The sequence below is a fragment of the Triticum dicoccoides genome, chromosome 2A (assembly GCF_002162155.2).
Source record: "Triticum dicoccoides isolate Atlit2015 ecotype Zavitan chromosome 2A, WEW_v2.0, whole genome shotgun sequence".
In the NCBI taxonomy this organism is placed as follows: Eukaryota; Viridiplantae; Streptophyta; class Magnoliopsida; order Poales; family Poaceae; genus Triticum; species Triticum dicoccoides.
Genome location: NC_041382.1, coordinates 567698711 through 567718509, shown reverse-complemented (window position 1 = coordinate 567718509; position 19799 = coordinate 567698711). Strand labels below are relative to the sequence as shown.

The following is a 19799-nucleotide window of genomic DNA, read 5'->3' as shown; positions in this document are numbered from 1 at the left end:
GGCCAGGCCCGCAGCGGGCGCCGGCGACGGCGGCAGAGAGGAAGGGGGAGGGAGAGGCGCGCGGGGGAGAGGGTTGGGCGCGGCCGACCGCCCGCGGGGGCGGCGCGGTCGCGGGAGAGGAGGAAAGGAGAATACCCCAACCCCTCAACACACTCCTTACTACACGTATCACTCTCCCATCATTACTGCCAGCACCGTACACAATGCGTTATCTGGCACCTCATGATCCATGTACCATAGCCCATTACGCCTGGTTCCAGTCCCAAGCTTCCTCCCTGTTCGCCTCTCCTGAATTAGACATATTTTTCGGTCAACGGTTATCCGACAATCCAAGTCATCAATCAAAGCACTCATTGACATAAGGTTGATTGGAAAAGCAGGAACATGCAAAACTGAAGAAAGTTTAATAAGAGGTGTGCATTGCACTGTACCAACACCTTTAATGGGCCGTGAGGTGCCATCGGCTGTTTGTATAGTTTCTTTATGTGTGGGTGGATACTCAGTATATGACTCAAACACATTCAATGTACCCGTGACATGTTTAGATGCACTGGAGTCCAGAATCCAATCTGGTTGTGACACTAGCGATAATGTAGATGTATGAGCACAATTACCTTCATTAGCATTGGCAAAGTGAGCAAAATCACCAAATGTGGAGTCCCTTTGGTCTTTACCACCCATACTCTCCATCCTTTTTTTTAGTTTCCTCAACTCTTCTAACTCTTTTGCGGAGACCTGAACTTTGTCATATGATTGCTCGTCTTGGACCGCCACATTTGCTTTGTGGCCAATCATATATCCTCGACCTCTAACTCCACCTCTAAATCCTCTTGGCCGGCCTCGGTCATTTCCTCTCCCCCGCCCACGGGTTGGCTTGCGCGGGGCATCACAATCACGACTCAAGTGTCCCACCTCACCACAATTGAAACACTCTCTGGTCTCATTGCTCCTGGTTACTATGAAGGCGGGTCGAGATGGAGTTACTATATTGCTTTTCATCACCTTCAGCCTGACCTCCTCTTGTGCAATAGCAGCTATTGCTTCCTCCAAAGTAGGGAGAGTAGGCTGATGGAACATAGTAGCACGCCGACCCTCAAATTCAGAGTTGAGACCCTTAAGAAATTGTATCACACGTCTGCGCTCAATCCACTTCTTCATATTGGATATGCATTCTAAAAAAAAGGGGCAGCCCCAGTGCATGTAGCTCCCGCTTGCGCAGGGTCTGGGGAAGGGTCCGACCACTTTGGGTCTATTGTACGCAGCCTTTCCCTACATTTCTGTAAGAGGCTGTTTCCAGGACTTGAACCCGTGACCTCATGGTCACAAGGCGGCAGCTTTACCACTGCGCCAAGGCTCCCCTTCATATTGGATATGCATTCTGCATGAGGTAAATCAAGGGGATCATAGTGATCTAGATCAGCCCACAAATGTTGCAACTCAGCAACATACTCCATCACACAAAGCTCCCCCTGCCTCAGATCACTCACTTTCTCCTCTGCCTCAACCATCAACATCACATTACCCTCCCCAGAGTACAATTTTGAAAGAGTTTTCCATACCTCAGTTGCACTTGATATTGTCTCAACTGTTGTAGCGATGGTTGGAGATAGGGAATTTAATATCCATGCCACAATCAGGGAATTGGTAGTACTCTAAGTCCTCCATTCTGCACATTTCTTGTCCAATGGCTAAGTGCTTCTCCATTAACAAAGCTCTCAAGTCCCTTTGTTTTCAAGATCAGCAATGCCCTCCTTGACCAGCTCAAATAATTTTTGACGCCCTCCAATTTGATTTCATTCGGCATCAATTCTATTTTCTGAATCGACTCCGGCTGAGCGACAATCGCATTGCCTGAAGGTGATGCGTCGCTCACCTTTGTCGTAATAAGTTGAGCTAGTTTCTCAAGCACTTTCTCAATTCCTTGGTTTTCCCCCATCGTTGCTCCACCTTGAACTTGCAGATGAGGAGCACTAACAGCTGATTTCACTACTGCACCTCACTCTGTTCACAGGAAGTCAACTCCTCCCTTGCCCAAATCTTCTCCTCACCAAGTGAAATGAAACTTTCAGATGCAGCACCACACGAGCTTCCAATCCCTGCACGTGTGTGTACACTGCTGCCAAATCTTACCTCTTCCTGAGCAGCACAACGTCCCCTGCCCTATACACAGCCAGATCCAATCCAAGGGGCGCCTCTCCCTCCTGGCTGCACACCACACCTGCAGCTTCTCCTTCACGAGACACACCTCACCAGCTTCTCCTCCGCAGCCGTAGCTTGCTGCACTTGCCCTTGTTGCCGACCGCTATCTCCGCACTTCCGCACACCTTGCAACAGCACCTCCGCCTGGGCAGCACTCCTCCGCCTGGGCCTGGTGCCCGTCTGCCCCTGCCTGGAACTTACTCTCCGCCTGTACTCACGCCCCCAGAGGCCGGAGCTCCGCCCCACGCCGCCGATTTACTGCCGGCGACCTCCAGGACCAAGCGCCTCCCCCTGATGCTCTGACACCATGTTATCTTTTGGGAAAATTCTGGAATTCTCTCTTACTTGGTACAGGTATGGGTACAATATATATGTACACTAGTGGGCCTATGGGCCACACACACACACACAACCCAACACATTCATATACAGGGAAGACAGTTTGTTGATCTGTTTTCTACAAACTATTGAGCTATTCTTTATTGTAACTGATTGAGTTAGGTAACAAGTTGATTGTATTGATATTTGCCTATGCCTAGCCCATGAAGTGATATTTCAGGCTTCTTAATTAATTAGAAACATTTCACAGGATCCATTTTCAAGCCAAATAGTTGTAAATCGCAGTTTGTTTGAGCATCTAACTTCATATGCATAAAAAGAGGGACTGCTGGGTAATTAATCTCTCATAAGATGCATTCAAAGGTACATACTGTTAAAGCAACATGCTATCAGATCTGTAAAGGTTTAGACACTGTTGAAGTTAAACTGGCATGGTATCAAATCTAAATGGCATAAATACAGCTCAAGCAGCATGGTGCTTCACTTGGGCCTAGTTTATGCAAGTTTGATGACCTCACATGACATGTCTTATCCTTGGAAACCACAGTTAATGTAACCTGCACGTAACTTACAAAACAGTGACTTCTTTGTTTTGTGGACCTAAGCAGAATATCCATGCAAACTAAGTGCCGATTGTGCTAAGATGCGACTCTTACAGCTTGGAGCTTTTGGAGTGCTTTTTTTTTACAGTAGCTTTTGGAGTGTTTCTGTATTACTACTATAATTGGCAAACTTGACTAGATAATCTTAATCTTAGCGTCTACATGCCCAACGAATTAATCAACACAAGAACAGACTGACCAGTAGTAAAAGCAAACTGATCGCAAATGACAGAAGTTACTTGGAAAGAACAGGGAGAACGTGGTAGTTTACCAAGCATTATACCCCAACGCCATATGTCTTGCTCCAGTTGTTGCTCTTTTGATGGACGCAACCTTATTGTTTTATAGTTTGGCTCATATGAAGCCGTCAAAGTAGAATATTGTTTTAGCTCATATAGTATCTAATTCCGCTTTGCATAGAGTTGACACATTTGTCTGCTTCTCAGGTTGGGACCAAGGATGGGGGCTCTGCTATGCCCGAACCACTATCGGATCTCCGCCATCGCAACGACCCATTAGCAAAGAAGCAATCCAAATATTCAAGATATATTTTCCACAGCCGAAGATACTAACTAACTTGGTATGACAGAGCAAGAAACGCCACAAGAATATGACAAAATCGATTAGATTATGTAAACCAGTGACGTAACATGAGAACTCAGTTGATGCTGTATTCTGGTACGGACCCGGCCCGATTCCTTGATCCAATATTTTTCCGTGCTTTGGCTTCTTCCGTTCTAGCCCTTGGCCGGCAACGGCTATTCATCATTGCTAATAACGACTGGTTAGCGAGTGGCCATGATATTAATTTGGTTCGGTTGGAACCTTCACAGTGAAAGAAAAGGCAACCTTGTGTTCTTCCCAGACGTTCCACAGCTAGATGCATACAGGTATGTCTACCTTACCTGCCTTTTCCCCTTCCTTTCTACCCGTGCCTTGAAATTCATTGCCTTCTGAGAGTATGCAGGATATGAAGTACTGCTTGGGTGCCTCGTCGCGGCGGTGATCATCGGGTTTGTTGTCATCTACTGCCACATCAGGAGAAGAACACGCAAGATCAAATCGTCAAAAAGGGATATTGGTAATTTCACAACTCAGTAATCGAATTGCAGATGCTGGTAGCTTTTACTTGGTACTAACGCTATGCAATTGTTCATCTTTATATTGCAGAGGTTGGTACAGCGTCTGTTGAGTATGAGGAGGTTACCTGCAAGCAGATGTCAGTCAAAGAGATATACGCTGCAACTGAAAACTTACACCTTTCAAATATCATCGGGCAGGGAATTGCAGGTACATATGACAATACTAGCCGATTCAGGACAAATTTATTTGTACATGAACCAGATAGGACCACAGGGAGCAGAACTGTGATATACATATAACATGAGAAGTAGAAGGTAATAACCACATTCAGTAGGTTGTTGTTGTTCTAAGAGTTGGATGCACCTTCCTGATGTGATTTGCAGGGAAAGTGTACAAAGGAATGCTTGCAAATGGCTGGCCTGTTGCCGTGAAGCACATAATTAAGAATGAACATGCAGAAACCTTCGTAAGGGAAGTTACAAGCCTCTCACATGTCAAGCATCCAAACCTTGTGTCATTAAGAGGTTACTGTGATGGGCAGGAAGAGTGTTTTCTTGTGTATGAGCTATGCGTCAATGGTAACCTATCAGAATGGCTATTTGGTAAGTACATATTTGAGGAGACTACAGGATGTATTATGCAATGTTCTCTATGATTAAAAGTAACAATTTGATGACAGGGAAGGATAAGAGCCTGTCATGGACTCAGAGGCTTCAGATCGCACTTGGCAGTGCTTGCGGCCTTTGGTTCCTTCACATATTCCCTGAGGGCTGCATTGTTCACCGAGACATCAAGGTTGGTTACACTATCTGAAAGATTCAAGTGCATCTGCAAATTCAAGTAATGCCAATTCATGCATGCTATTGTAGCCAACAAACATACTTCTTGGGGTTGATATGGAGCCCAAACTCGCGGACTTTGGACTGTCGAGAGTCATCGACATAGGCGTATCCCACGTGAGCTCTGAAGTTAGAGGAACTTTTGGCTACGTCGACCCAGAGTACCGCCACAACCACAGGGTGAATGCTGCAGGGGATGTATACAGCTTTGGTATGGTGCTCCTGCAGCTCCTGTCAGGAGAGCGAGCAATCAATATCATGAACACTGCCAAGCCAATGTCACTGGACAAAATGGTAAGACCGTAATTTCTGGAACGAAACAATCAATTGTGCTTAAGCTGATATACATATACATACCTTTTGCTCTCAGGCTTCTATGCTCATCAGAGAGGGAAATGTGTTGGAATTTGCCGATCCTAGGCTCAAGGGCGAATACTCGGTAGACGCATTTGATCTCTGCCTGAAGCTTGCTCTGTCATGCACCGGCCACAAGCAGCAGCGACCATCCATGGAGCAAGTTGTGTCAAGGCTAGAGAAGGCTCTAGAGATCTCCATGAGAGACGATGATAAGCGCAACAACATCAGTATGGTCGAGTCCTTTGCATAGTGTTTTAAGAGAGGGAAGAGGGTCCCCCCCTGTAGCTACTATGCAAGTCTTAATGTTCCCATGACCATGTTTAAGCACTGTGCTGTGCTGAGGTGAAAACAATCTGATGCAGTGGTGAATGATTTACACTAGAAATTAAGCTAAACTCATAAATTATTTAACGCCTATGAGTAATTAATGGAGGTAATGTCAACATGCTGGATTTGACACTTGACTTCACATTTTTCGTCCATGCAAATGTGCTTTCCTTTTTTACAACAGCAGCAACAACAACAATAATGACAGTACTACCAACATATTTAGTAACACAACAACAACATCGTGCTGAACTTTCCTGACCTCTTTATTTCCACAACCCTATAAAACCTTATTTCTATCCTAAAGGTTTACAAGGTTATACATATATGCCTGGCAATTAGCCCATTGGAAATTAAAATATTTACAACATGAAGCGGAGAAGACTGCTGCCAAAATGGTATTCTGCAGAAATGAGTAGCAAAACACACCACCATATCAGACATTATCAAACTGGCAGTCCATCCAATGCTTCATTGTAATCTTTTTGGTTCATCGACAAGACACACAAGCCATGCGGGAGAAAAAGGTAAATTGCAAGAAATATTATCACTCCAAGATCAGCCTCTTCACCTATGGCGGGTTGAGGGGGATTTCGCAGGTATATCTGGCTGGCACACCACATACAGTACAGGGTGGCTATCACCAGGATGAGAAAGAAAGATTGATTTGACTTTTCAGTCACTGACTTTCCATGGTTCACTCTGCCAAAATATAGATTTGAACATTTAGAGAAGCACAGAAGGGATTTGTTTTCGACAAAGCACAGAATGGATTCGTAACATACAGTGACATTTTGAAACTCAACTTGAGCCAACAAGTATAGACCAACAAAGTAATCAGGGTTATGCATAGTGCAACATTACTTTGTACTCCCTCCATTCACAAATATAATATGTTTTGGATATTTCAATATGGACCATACAGACTGAAATGAATGAATAAACACACTAAAATGTGTCTACATACATTTGATTCACAACAAAGTTAGAACATCTTATATTTGTGAACGGAGGGAGTAGTTCATAGAGAGATTCATGGTTTTGAAGAATCCAATGTTAGTGAGGACTTTACAATCCAAAGCATCAGGTAGAATCAATGTTTTCTGTACACTAGAAAATATTTAATAGTTATTATTATATTATATATTTTTTATACAAAATAATGAACATAATGCTGAATTATCACCTGTTAATGTACACAAATCCCCCAATGAGGCAAACGCAAAGAAGGCCAACAACAAACACTGCATCTGGATTGATAGGAGCGCGGCCTTTCCACCAACCAGTCCTCAGTATCCAAGTATACATTGTAGAATGGCCATTTTCCTGTACAAATATACTATGAGACGAATCTAATCTGAATAAGCACGCAACACTTGACACATGGTGAAAACAATCAAATTGTCACCATCCAGTTACAACATTGCTGACCTCAAACAAGTGATCCAAGAAGAAGTGGGAGAGCGAGCCGGCTGCGATTAGCAAGAAGCACTGTCTTCTGCTTAATACTACCTGCACAGACCCCGGACATTAAACAAATCAGACAAATGGCAGATGATTAGAGGCACCTGAGCTCTCACTCTAGAAACAGCACCTTTCTAATTCTATAATAGTACTGGTTATTTCTGCATGCTGCTTCCATTTTTGCAAATGTAGGTCGAGAATTCTACGTCTACTTCTAAGCATTTGCTAGTTGGTGCTCGCATTTATGCTAAATCGGAGGAAGACAACAAATGATATATATGGAAATTGAACTGCGGTGTGGAGTACTAACGGGGAAACGGATAACAGACGCCTTGCTGAATTAAGTAATTAGATTAGATTAGAATAACAATCCCGAGGTTTGTTCTCGCCCATGACATAGATTCGCAGCATAGATTTGATTTGATTAACTAAGGAAGGAAGGTGGGTAAGGAGAAGAAGGGAAGACGGAGTGAAGAGCTCGTTCGTTGTACCGACCCCGGCAGGCGCGTCGAGGAGGCCGGCGCGGAGCATCCGGCGGGAGAGCCACGCGTAGAGGCATGCGAGCGGGAGGCCGAGGAGGAGCGGGTAGTAGAAGGGGTGGTGGACGGCGGCCATGGCGAGGTCCCCCGCGGCCGCGGCGGCGGGGGTGGAGGGGAGGAAGGACGCGAGCCACTCGGCGAAGGCGCCGAGGTCCGGGCCGAGGAAGGCGTTGAAGGCGTAGACGGCGCAGTGGTGCGGGCCGAAGCGGCGGCCACCGCCGGCGAGCCGGGAGAGCGCCGCCCCGCCGGACAGCGCGTACAGCAGGTGCGCCCCCGGCCCCGGCATCGCGGTCCGTCGAGTCAGGGCAGCCGCCGCAGTGGCCGGCGGGTTGGTTGGTTCGGGAAAACGAAGGTGGTCGCGAGGAGGAGGGGACGCGGTGGGAGTTTGGTCGGGTCGGGTGGGAGACGGCGGCTTGGACTGCGGTGCGGTTGCCGGTTTGGACTGGCAGCTCCGCAGCTGGGGGTCGTGCTGCTCGCTTCGCTCTGGCGCGCTGCTCGGCTCACTTTGTTCGCCGCGGTCACCGCCCAGGTAACGGTGAACGGTCGGGTGGTTTTGGCGTTTGAGACGAGCTTCGCTCGGCCGTTTCCATGTGACTATGTGAGCGATGGCCCCGCTCGCGGGCTCGCGGCTAAAACCGTGAACACCAGCACTGGTAAACAAACATCTGCGGAAGGATGCAATGGCAGGTTAGTGGCGTGAGCACGGGTCAAGTGATTGATGCCTGGACTGGACACCATGGACCGATGTGTTCCAAAGGTCCACCCATGGCGTGAGCACGGGTCCAGTGTGGGGGCTACGATGTCCCTTACGCGTAACGGCTTACCTAATCTGCACTAGCACCAACTCCCCGGCTGCTTCTAGAAAAAATAACTGTTGAAATGTCTGAAGGCCATCTTTCTACAAGTACTAGAATAGTTCAACAGTTTATATTGTCCAAACAGGTCATTAGTTCTATTTATTTTTTAAACGTGACCAAAGGTATAGGCAGCCAACAGAACAGAATTGCACACAAAGCTGAAGCTATGTTGAGATAGTGATGGAGCATGAATAGCCTCCCGCAAATCCCGAGCAAGCACGGTTCATTTCCGGTCACACACATCCAGCAAATCTCTCCGTCCATACAAGCGACGCAGGCATAGCTCTGCCGCTCTGCTCAGAATGGCCTGCACTGCAGTCATGCCCCAAAGTTTTACACTACATACATACAAAGTTACAAACACATAGCAGCCGCGCAATCATCAGACAAGCTTGCCTGTGACTACCACTTGTTACATCTTCTTGCCAACTCCCACATAATTACTTGGCCGGACGACTCAGGCCGCCGCGCCGTCCACCTGCTGCCTGCGCCGCTTACTGGACTCCTTGATCTTCAGCAGCTCGTCGCAGACGATCCACGGGAAGCTCCAGAACTGCTTCTTTCCCGGCCGGCCGTGGTCCGGGTGATAAGTCACGCGGTACCATGCCGACGCCGTCCTCGAAGCCTCCGCCTTCGGCCGGCTCCTGAACCAACCCTGCACCTCCTTGTGCAGGCCCTCCACCGAGTCGATGATGCGGTCCTTCATCTCGAAGTACCTCTTGTTGTCCTTCTTCAGGTACAGGAGCCTGTTCCGGATGTTGCCCGTCAGGATCTCGTCCTCGTGCTCCGCGCCATAGTAGCTCATCAGGGTGCTCAGCTTCTCTGCGTACAGGTCGTAGCACTCCTCCGCGGATGCCAGGAATTCCTCGAAACCAGGGACCTCCAGGTCAGGATCGAACGCGGGGCTCGGTTGAGCCGAGGACGAGAGGGCAGGAGCGCTCTGCATACGGCTCGCAGCCGCTCGGTAGAGCTTGCCGAGAGCTCCGTTGGAGATGTACGTTGGTTTGTCCCACCGTTCCATGAAGTCGGGGTACTCCTTTGGTCTCAGTGACCGGGGCATTTCAGCTGGAGCCCCTGACTTGGCAAAGTCGACCGCCATCGAATGCAAAGCAGCTAGCTGGAGGCACTCAGGGCTCCGGGCTTTCATTGGATGACGATCCGCGTGGACCAAGTGAGCAGTTGAGATTGCACCGAGCGAGTCATTTATCATGTAATCCACAAAGTACTTCTGAATTTCCTGCAGTTCATCAGATGTTGTAAGATTACAGGTATAAACATGTCAGGCAAGGAAAATACAAGTGCTTGTTGAAAAGACAACTTTGAACTGCTTATTGGAGCTAACTGGTAAATAGTTGTGAACCTATCAAGGTTAGATATATACATTGAAGAACATTTTGAAGCCAAGACCACTTTAAAACTCAATCATGCACAACTGTTTTCATTAGAGGATGGCAAAAATATCTTTCTTTCTGAAACAAGTACCCACATTTCTAAAGAACGTTATTAACTGTGCATGGCGAGCATATATTTGGTTCAAAGCATTCAAAATGTTGTGTTGGCTGTTATTCCATCCTGGCTGAGTTCGACACTCGTAGCCAGTTCTCTCTTCTGGCTGTTGTGCACTTACCATGTAGGCATGTACCCAGTTCTGACAAAGAAATGTTTTAGAAAGATGTGAGGTGCCTCAAGATAATAATAAATCTCTAAAGTTACTAAGCTCCCAGGAAATATAACGCCCTCAGCGATTTGGCTTTTTTATCATTTATGGTCCCACTGGTCAGCTGGTCTAAACTGCCTTTGACTACGTGCCCTGGATTGCTGCTTGGGGGGGGAGCACACCTCTTCATGGACACTAGCTCGGGCTCACATGGTGCGGCGAAATCGGCCTGAGGCACTTAGTACGCAGGGATAGAGAAAACAGAAAGGCTGGAAAGGAGTAGTCGGCCAGACTTAGTGTTGGAATTTTCAGGTTATGTGCCTTATTTCTCCACTCTAACTAAATTAGTAAATGAGCTGTAAACTTGATTAAACTTGACATGAGTGCAGGTGTTCCATTTTGAGTACATTCACACTGTCAGGTTCTTGATGTGTTCAGTTACGCAATTTCAAAATAGGCTAATATTATCACAAAATTTTCAGCAGTGACCACTTAGAATGCTCGTCAGACTACAAAGAATTGGAAGATAGGATGCACTTTTCACCAAATTTGGAAAGTGTACGGCTCAGTCTGGCGTTATTGCTTATTGATAACGTCCTGGATTTGTCATGTGGTCATGGTGTGGTTTAACAAAATAACTTTTCGTCTGACCTAACAGAGTTATAGAGCAGTCAAAAACTAGACCACCGGGACAAGAAAGAGACAAACATGGAAAAAAAAAGAGAAAGTAAAAGATGCGAAGCCTTCTTATCTCTTATCAGTATGCAAATAGATGAATAATAAGGTACTTGCTTAGTATTGGAGCTATCATGCTAATTGTTTCAGGTTTGGAAAGAAAAGCACTGGAGTTACGAATATAGGTTTCACATCAAAAAAATTGGCTGACATGCATTGCAACTTGCCACTGATTGGTAAATATCATCTCCTCTATTTACTGCTCTCAACGAGTGCACCCTACAAATCAAAACCTTATATACATTGTTGATGTCATATTCATAATTCATTCCCTGTTTTTATTGTTTCACAAACATAAATGTCAACTGCTAAGAATTACTTTATCAAAATTACTGTAATATGGGTAGATGAGACATATTTCTGGTGGATACTGCATGTCAGTTCTCTTTTGTAGGTCTGAATAAATGTGGTCATATTTGTATTCTCTTCTGTTGGTTTACAGTCCTTGTGATGATTACATACTGATGTTTTCATATATTTTAGTATTTTTAACAAGGGGATGTGAGGAGCTTTATCTATATCTATACCAATATAAAAAGACCCTAAGGGGCAGATCCAATTAATCTCAGCCATCAAATAAGGTCAATCCAATGACCCAGATTGCTCCAATGGTGAGCACTCAACATGTTTAACATGCAATAAATAACATACCAAATATCACCGTCAGCACTAATCACACAAGAAAATGTTATCTTACCTATTATCTTTATGCAATTGATATACTGCCTAATATTAACGTGCATTGCACTCACATATGCATTTACTAGTGATTAGAAATAACCATAGAGACCCTTAACTAATTTGATTGAAACAAATCAACCAAGTTGTTCCTTTCATTTATTATTTTGAACAAAACAAATGCAGGCAGCTATTTTCCAAGATGTGACTATGTGAGAGATCTCCACACCTCAGTCAAAGTGCCGCACATGGTACTTATCTCTTCCAGTTAGATCTCTTTGGTTGTGTGTTTGTCTCTGACATTCCTTCCTGGAGGTTCTTTCTACTCTGATGAATCTTTGGTGGTTATAGTAGCATATATAACATACCTTTGGATGTAAAGCGCTAGAAAACTTGAAAGATGTGATATTGGTTTGGTATGATTATCTACTAATCACATAAGTACTATAGGGGTCAGCCTCTTTCCCCCCATCAGAACTCTACTTACTTCACCTGTTATGGATATTATGTTTTCTGACTAGGTGACAGACACCTTATTCCTTTTGTGTGCTTCAACAACCTATAATACAGTGCTCTCCAATTAATCAATCAAACTTCAAAGATAAGCTCCTTATCCTGCTTCTTGCTATAATTTATGCAATTATGTGTCAGTTACGCTGATAAGGGGAAACGGTCCCTGCAAGGCGGTGGCCATGGGGTGCAGGATACACTTTGCTGCTGCCATTGTGTGACTGGAAGCTGACACGCCGGTGTGAGGTCTTCTACGTCGCGGTGCTCCGCAGGGCGGCAGTTTGGTTGGGTGTTTATACTTTAAATTTGTAATGAGCACTTTCCATTACAATGGTGAGTTGCGCATACGCAAGCAGTCTACTGTGAGATGCATATTAATTTGTTTTTACAGGTTGATATGAAAAATATATCTTCATTTGTGGATGTGCCTTCTCTGACTTGGGGAAGATTTGTCTCGGAAAGTTTATATGATTGGCAATAATAAAATCTCTACTTTTTGGAACGACCCTTCTTTTATCTATATGCTTCCATAGCGTGTCTGAAAGTATGTGCACTGTGCAAGACATAGCCACTGTCCTTTTGGTTTTGGAAGAATAATATTTCATGAATTGCGTGATTATGCTTTCATGAATGCTCTTGAGGAATCAAGCTTGCTTGAAGATGTAATTTTATTTGATGGTCTTGTGACACTTATGAATTTTTATATATAAGCTCATATACTAAAGGTAAGTTTGGATAACTTCCTAGTGATACTGCGAATGATGATCTGCCTTACACTAGAATTTATTGGGAGGTTGCCAGTACCATTGGTTTCACTCATCTCACTGAAGCTCAAGTGGTTCAGGTCGCAAACTTGTTTGCATGTTTTGGTTTCTTTACTGGCTATCTTATTCAAGATCATCTTTATTCTAATCGATGCTTCCAGGAGGTCAGCTTTGTTGTTCAGTCTACTGGAGTAGATCCTACACTGCAGTTTTTCCTTCCCATTTTGTCAACTTCAAAACCTAGCTAATATATCTTGTCAGGTTCTCTGGGAGCCCATGAACAAATAGGCAAGCAATAAAAAGTCGTTCAAAATGAATGATGTTAGCCTGTGATTTGTTTGCATCAGAAGTTTTGTTTAAAGAATTCCTTCTTTGATGATTTATAACAGGAAACATGGCATAAAAATGGAAAACGGTGCGGCGAAGCGAACATTTTCTTCTAGTATTATTGAAATGCTACAGATCGTAAAAAAACTGATATTTTGATTATATTTACAATTGCAAGTATAAAAATTGATATTAGTCAAATAAAACAATCTTCGGTAAAAATTAGCAGCAACAACCTAGTAAGAGAAATTAAAATAAATAAACAGTGAGGAATATACCTCAAGTGTAACAACATGATCCATTATGCGTGGCCTTGCTGCAGTGTAGTCCATAGGTGAATCAACCTTCTCTGGAATCAGTTTCTCATCCCAAGTGATAAAATAGAGGTCACCGTCCAAATCACCCCCGGAGCATTCATTTGGATGAGGCCTGATTAACATCAAAGATTAAAGTCTATATGAACGAGGCCTATTAAACATCAAAGATTAATTGAAAGAGAAAGCAAGCATTGGCAACATCCATCAATAGGTAGAGATGTAAGTACGTAACATGAGGGGATATCAATCTAACATGGAAACGAACACGCTGACAAACACTTCAATAGAGATTTGAGCTCCTCTGAAGGCATTGCCAGAGCAATATAAACTCTAGATGATCGTCTTTCAGTTTCAGTATAACATACGACATTACCTTTCTCCTCTTTGGGGGAAGACAACACAATCAACCAGGTTCTTAGCGTACAAACCATGGTCATAGACAGCTTCAAGTACTCTGATGTCACCAGGATGGAGACAAGGATTTTTCGATACTGCAACTTTTCCAACAACAACTGCTGTTTTCTCTTTTCCATTATCTTCAGAAAAATATGGCTGACAATTATCCTTCTGCTCTTTGCTGTTCTTTGTAATTCTGATGTACACTTGACCATATTCTAATTCACCTGTTTCATCCAAACAACCAATAAGAACACGGCCTTTTGGAACATGAATCTTACATCTAGTTCTTATGTCAGTCAGCCTATTATCCTGATGGGCCTTAAGAATCATCAACAGGTAAGGCTCTAAACTTGGTTCATAGCCTTGCAGTAAAATTTTCGATGCTGTCTTTGTTTCTGCACTACCAATTTTTCCCAGAACAGAGAGAGCAGCTTCTCTGTTGGTCAGCATTTCATCTAATTCACGCATATCATTCTGTTGCATCGACTCAAATATCTCATCTCTTATCCCCAAAGTTGAAAGGAGAGAGATAACTTCACGATTCATATAGCATGGTTGGGATTTGCTGGTACTTGTAATGTTAAACATTCTGCTCTTTGATTCGAATTTCTTCATACTAGGTCGCAGAGAAAGATTACGAAAGGAATCAGGGTCGACAGCAACAACTCCTTTGTAGCCACCATACCTTATTTGAAAAGCTGAAGGAGGGTTGGTATAGTCTAATCCAATTCGGCAAGCCATTTCTTTAGCAAATCTCTCAGAGATCTTCCCGATACCATCAGAAAATATGTATTTACTGCCATCAGTTATGACTTCGATATCTGGAATCTCTTCTACATCCCGTGGTAGGATTTCAAGTGTTTGTCTGGAGGAGCTGAACAGTTGGCCCATTCTAGCCGCACACTTAGATACTGAACGAATATCTTCAAAGTTGCCCATCCACCTTCTTATATCCTCGGCCTTCAGGGAATCATTAGAAGCAAACATCCAAACAGAACTTCCACGAAGTTGACTTGCTGAGAAGGCCAGGAATTCATACTTCTTTGGACCAATGGAAAATCCTTCTTTCAGGATGGATAAAATACGATAATATAGGCCAGTTTTCAAGGGTTGAGAAAAGAGCCCTCGTCCAGTTCTAGCTGAGATAGCATCTGGAAAAAGCTTACTCCAGTCTTCGTCAACAAAAGTAACTCTAGCAAAGTCAGAAGCATACTGTTTGTGATGCTTAACCACATAATTTGAAACTTCTTCCTCAGGACCCAAGCAGTATATTTTGGATGGAGTGATGTGAATTCTGTAACACATCATTAACTTTCGTTCACCTTCAGTCTTACTGGAAAGCAAAGCATCGTGTCTCCTCTTCCTGCTATGAGCCTCCTGCTGGATGAATTGCAAAGGTTCATAGCATGTAAAGTCTAACTTGCTCATTTTCTCAAAAATCCTCCTTGAAGTACAAACTGGTATTTCTTCAAGAGCTTTAAACAGATCAGCATTAACATCCTTGGCAATTATCTTCCCCATGTGAACAAGAGAATTGAGACGAAAAAGAACTTCATATGACACTGAACAACCACTTGGGCAGTCAACAAGGGGAACGACTTTGGACGACGGGCCAAAAAATTCCATTGAAGAAATGACCAATTCCCCTAATTCTCCTGACAAAGGCAAGCTGTTGAGAATAAATGACACCGGTGCACCTTCATCAAGTACAAGGGCAAGAGTTGAACACTTCCCAAAAGAGTGGTTGGGTGTAAAATCTAGTGCTCTGACCCAGGTAAATTTTGCATCCTCCTTGCATGCATGAAAGCGGTCATCTGAGAACCTTGAATAAACTGCAGGCCCAGAAATTGTTGTGTATATCCTTGGTGCATACATGAGCTGAAACAAATATTAAATTAACATTAGTCAAGATAATATATATTTTACCAACTTCAGAATTATAGAAAGAATTAAAAGAGTGTTGCGCCTCACCAACTTATAGTCTAAGAAGTATGACAATCAGTAAATTTAGAAAAGTAACGGTGATGTGTATTCATCAGATAAGCTTCATATTCATTTCACTCCAATTAGTAACCACCAACTGAGATATTTATAGGAGTGGAAATAAAAGTAGCACCACTATCCATCTTACTTTATGGCTCTAACGCATAATTGCAAACCAGACCACTGTGATGGTTCACTCAAGTTTACTGACTCAAGAACTTGCCAATTTTTCAGCTCGCGCAAGTATTGAAGGAGGAAGTACATCTAGAGCTTCCTTCTTCAAATTTCTACCTTGCCCTATAACCGTGACGTCTGACTAATATATAAGGTACAAAGGAAAAACAGAAGTATCACAGCAACATGGTGACCAACTCGACTGGTTCTTCACGTCTAACAATTGGACTTCAGTATATCCTAATACCAAGGTTATTGCCATGGCCAAACCAATCTCCAACCACACACCTTGTTTGGTCAGTATAGAATCATCGATCCCCGCGAGCAAAATTTTCAGGTTAGAATCTTACTGGGTGCAGCACAGAGGCTTCTTTGATGTGGTGAATACTTGGTCCAAACCAAGTTATTCGCATAATAGTGCAGCCAGGATTTGCCAGAAAATGAGAAGACTAAGGTATGCCCTTAAGAAGTGGAGTAAAGGCCTCTCACGTCTCAAAGTGCTGATCCAAAACACTGAATGGGCCGTTAACAAGCTGGATGGAATTGAAAACCTGAGAACACTCACAACCCCAGAATCGAACTTCAGGCGAATTCTAAAACCTCACCTACTGCAGCCTCTGAACTTTCAGAACCAACACTGGAGAAAAAGATGCACTGTCAGGGTTATTCGTTTTGGAGAGGAAAATACGAAAAATTTCCACCAGATGGCCACGGAGCAATACCGAAATAACTCCATCGCCATGCTGAAATTACCCGATGGCACTGAAGTTGAGAACCACGCAGGCAACTAAGGGATACTGCTCAATGCGTTTAAACAAAGATTGGGGGAATCTTCGCCTCCAAATCAGAAATTCGACCTAGACTCTATCATTACCAAGATTGATGGACTGGAAGAACTTTATGTCCCATTCACTGAGGCGGAAATTGATGAGGTGGTTCGAACCATGCCGGCCAACAGAGCTCCAGGGCCGGATGGGTTTAGTGGTCAATTTACCAAATCATGCTAGTATATAATCAAACATGACTTTTATCAGCTTTGTCATGATTTCCACGCAGGAGAACTCAATCTTGAAATCATAAACAACGGGTTCATCATTCTCATTCCAAAGATCCACTCGCCCAAGACAGCAAATGATTTTCGACCCATCACACTGCTAAACTGTTGTCTGAAGCTAATAACCAAACTGCTTGCTGGTCGGTTACAGAAATGGATTCTAAAATCATTCACAGGAACCAATACGGATTTTTGAAAGGGAGAACGATACAGGACAGTTTGGCATGGGCGTTTGAGTATATATACCAATGTCAAGCCTCTGGATCTCGGGCGTTTATTCTGAAACTGGACTTTTCCAAGGCCTTCGACACTATAGAACACCCGGCTATGATTGAGGTCATGAGACACATGGGCTTTGACGAGAAATGGTCAACCTAAGCGCGCAAAGTGCAGAAGCGGTCTTCTTTCTGCCTCTGTCTCAACAGGCGACACAAGAAGCGTAGGATTTGCAGCTGGCGGCCGCTGAGTGTCAGATAGACTTAGAGCAGAGAGATGTTTGGACATACACATGGAGGCCCAAATATTCATCGTCCAGATATTACAAGTTCTGCTTTGAAAATGTCAAGGCTGATCAGGCTTTTGGGTGGATTTGGAAGTCGAGGTGTACAATGAAGCTAAGGGTTTTTGCGTGACTCCTCTTGTCCGACAGATTAAAACACCAAGAACATAGACACTATGTAGTGCGCTCAACGACAGACAGGACGGACTACTGTGTGCTCTGCCAAACCCAACAAGAAGAAACTCTGGAACATTTGTTCTATACCTACAGTTTCTCCTACACGTGCTGGACTTCAGTTGGGTTGACCTGGGCAACAGAAGGAGATGGGTTTGACTGGATGGCAGCGGCTAAACAAACTTGGACCAAACCCATGTTCATGGAAGTGTTCACCACAGCAGCATGGTCGATCTGGAAGGAGAGGAATAGCCTGATCTTCAGAGGAGTGACGCCTTCCCACAGGTCCTGGTTGTCAAGATTCAGAGAAGATTTCTTGTTGTTGTAACACAGGACAAAATCTGAGCTGCTAGGGTTCATTACTGAATTTGCCAGAGAGATTGCCTAGGGCTAGCCAAACTACTTTAATCCCCTGTAATCACTTATCCCTCTGAACGCTAGTACCCTGTGATTGGGGCAAAAGCCTGACCACACCCTTTACACTATGTAAATACTTTTTTGATTAACACTCCTACAGTCTTCAACGTTCAAAAAATAAACACCGTGAGCAGCTCACCTGAAGCAAGATGGCGTCGGCCCCATGGAAGTTGCACTGGTAGCAGTTCCTGATGTCCTCGAAGAAGACCTCCAGCTTGTACCTCTGGGAATCGTGATTCAGGTACAGGTCTATCCGCCGCTTCGCCGGGATGACCTCCACGCGGACGCTGTCCCAAGAGTCAGCCGCCTGGAATTCGCGCTCGGCGACGCGGTTGCCGACAAGGAGGCGGGCGTCGGCCACGCGGAGAGAAAGGTCGGGCGCGCGGGGGAGCAGATCCGCGGGGGCAGGGGAGACGGAGAGGAGGGAGCCGAGGAAGCGCGGTAGGCGACCGGAGGAGGCGAGTTCGGCGGCGAGGGTTGCGGTGGCGGTGGAGTCGAACTGAACGCTCCCATCGCCTCGACTTAACCAGCCGCGTCGGGCGGCGGCGATCTCGCAGGCGTAGGCTTCGCCGGCACCGGCGACAGCGGAATCGAAGAATGCTAGGAGCTCCTTAGCGACGGCGGAGGGCGGGATATTGGAGACCCGCACCGTCGCCGTGGAGACGGGCGCCGACACCGCCGTCGCCATCGAAATTTCGGCGCGCGGGGGCGGGGCGGGGGAAGAAGGGTTTGCGGTTCCGGCGGTGTTACCGAGGGCTTTTGAGTTTTTGGTTGTACTCCGGGCAGGTTTATGTGTGTGAGTACTTCAGACTTAATCCTCCTTCGACCCCTTTTCAGTCTTCGTTGCACGATTCTGAACTGTAAATTTTGCAAACAGTAGAAAGTATGCTGACAATTAAAATGAGAAAACATTTGCCTGAAAGACACGTGGGTGGCGCGAAGAGAAGTGAAGTCACCGCGCGCATGGGGAGGGGGGTGTGGTTGGGAGGGGGGTCCGGGATGTGCAAGGAAATGAGGGAGGCGTGTTTGACGATGAGGGTTGCATCGGTAGTGGAATTGAATTGAATATTCCCGTTGCATCGGCTTAGCCACCCGCTTTGGTTTGTAGGTGTATTTTTTTTTGCGAAAAGACACTCAAATCTATTAACCACGGACCAGCAGTACAAAACACCCCTGAAAAGAAAGAAATTGCAACCATGTTCTTGGGATCTCACACTTCTCCAACCTCCAGGATGGGCCGATGGCGCGCCACCGCAGCCGCTCTGGCAGCCCCGCTGCCAGATTGCGGCGAACCTTAAAGAATCACGCGGAAGGGAAGTCATCGCTGCCAAACATCTCAGAGACGAAGTCACGGTCGTCGGATCCGAAGCCAAAGAACTGAGAGCCCAAACGGCCAGAGGTGCTACTGCCGCCGCCGCCGCTTTGGTTTGTAGGTGTATCCGCTTAGCCACCGCTTTGGTTTGTAGGTGTACACGACCACAGTGAATCAGAAAACTTGAGAAGCT

General features: G+C 45.1%; 4 protein-coding genes and 1 long non-coding RNA gene across 6 annotated transcripts; 1 reads left to right on the top strand and 4 right to left on the bottom strand.

Moving 5' to 3' along the window:
- Positions 1-98: 98 nt before the first annotated feature.
- LOC119355422 lies at positions 99-1228 on the bottom strand. Its single transcript, XM_037622224.1, has 2 exons — positions 615-1228; positions 99-288 (listed from the first exon to the last, which is right to left on the bottom strand). The coding sequence occupies exons 1-2, from the start codon at positions 1198-1200 to the stop codon at positions 245-247; spliced, it is 630 nt and encodes a 209-aa protein (XP_037478121.1). The 5' UTR covers positions 1201-1228; the 3' UTR covers positions 99-244.
- Positions 1229-3700: 2472 nt separating this feature from the next.
- On the top strand, positions 3701-5986 carry LOC119355420 (putative serine/threonine-protein kinase). Its single transcript, XM_037622222.1, has 8 exons — positions 3701-3818; positions 3974-4030; positions 4108-4221; positions 4311-4430; positions 4607-4825; positions 4903-5018; positions 5093-5356; positions 5433-5986. Exons 2-8 carry the CDS (start codon positions 4021-4023, stop codon positions 5667-5669), a joined length of 1080 nt encoding a protein of 359 aa, XP_037478119.1. The 5' UTR covers positions 3701-3818; positions 3974-4020; the 3' UTR covers positions 5670-5986.
- On the bottom strand, positions 3752-5557 carry LOC119355423. Of its 2 annotated transcripts, none has more exons than XR_005171581.1 (4): positions 5420-5557; positions 5106-5293; positions 4270-4993; positions 3752-4168 (listed from the first exon to the last, which is right to left on the bottom strand). It is a non-coding gene; the product is annotated as an uncharacterized LOC119355423 (long non-coding RNA). The 2 variants fall into 2 exon arrangements; XR_005171582.1 differs by having other exon boundaries at positions 4281-4993.
- Positions 5987-5988: 2 nt separating the features above from the next.
- On the bottom strand, positions 5989-8400 carry LOC119355421. The gene is made up of 4 exons (XM_037622223.1): positions 7706-8400; positions 7178-7258; positions 6933-7072; positions 5989-6448 (listed from the first exon to the last, which is right to left on the bottom strand). The coding sequence occupies exons 1-4, from the start codon at positions 8033-8035 to the stop codon at positions 6193-6195; spliced, it is 807 nt and encodes a 268-aa protein (XP_037478120.1). The 5' UTR covers positions 8036-8400; the 3' UTR covers positions 5989-6192.
- Positions 8401-8798: 398 nt separating this feature from the next.
- LOC119355419 (probable RNA-dependent RNA polymerase 2) lies at positions 8799-19065 on the bottom strand. The gene is made up of 4 exons (XM_037622221.1): positions 18434-19065; positions 13968-15871; positions 13556-13706; positions 8799-9843 (listed from the first exon to the last, which is right to left on the bottom strand). Exons 1-4 carry the CDS (start codon positions 18980-18982, stop codon positions 9064-9066), a joined length of 3384 nt encoding a protein of 1127 aa, XP_037478118.1. The 5' UTR covers positions 18983-19065; the 3' UTR covers positions 8799-9063.
- Positions 19066-19799: the final 734 nt, after the last annotated feature.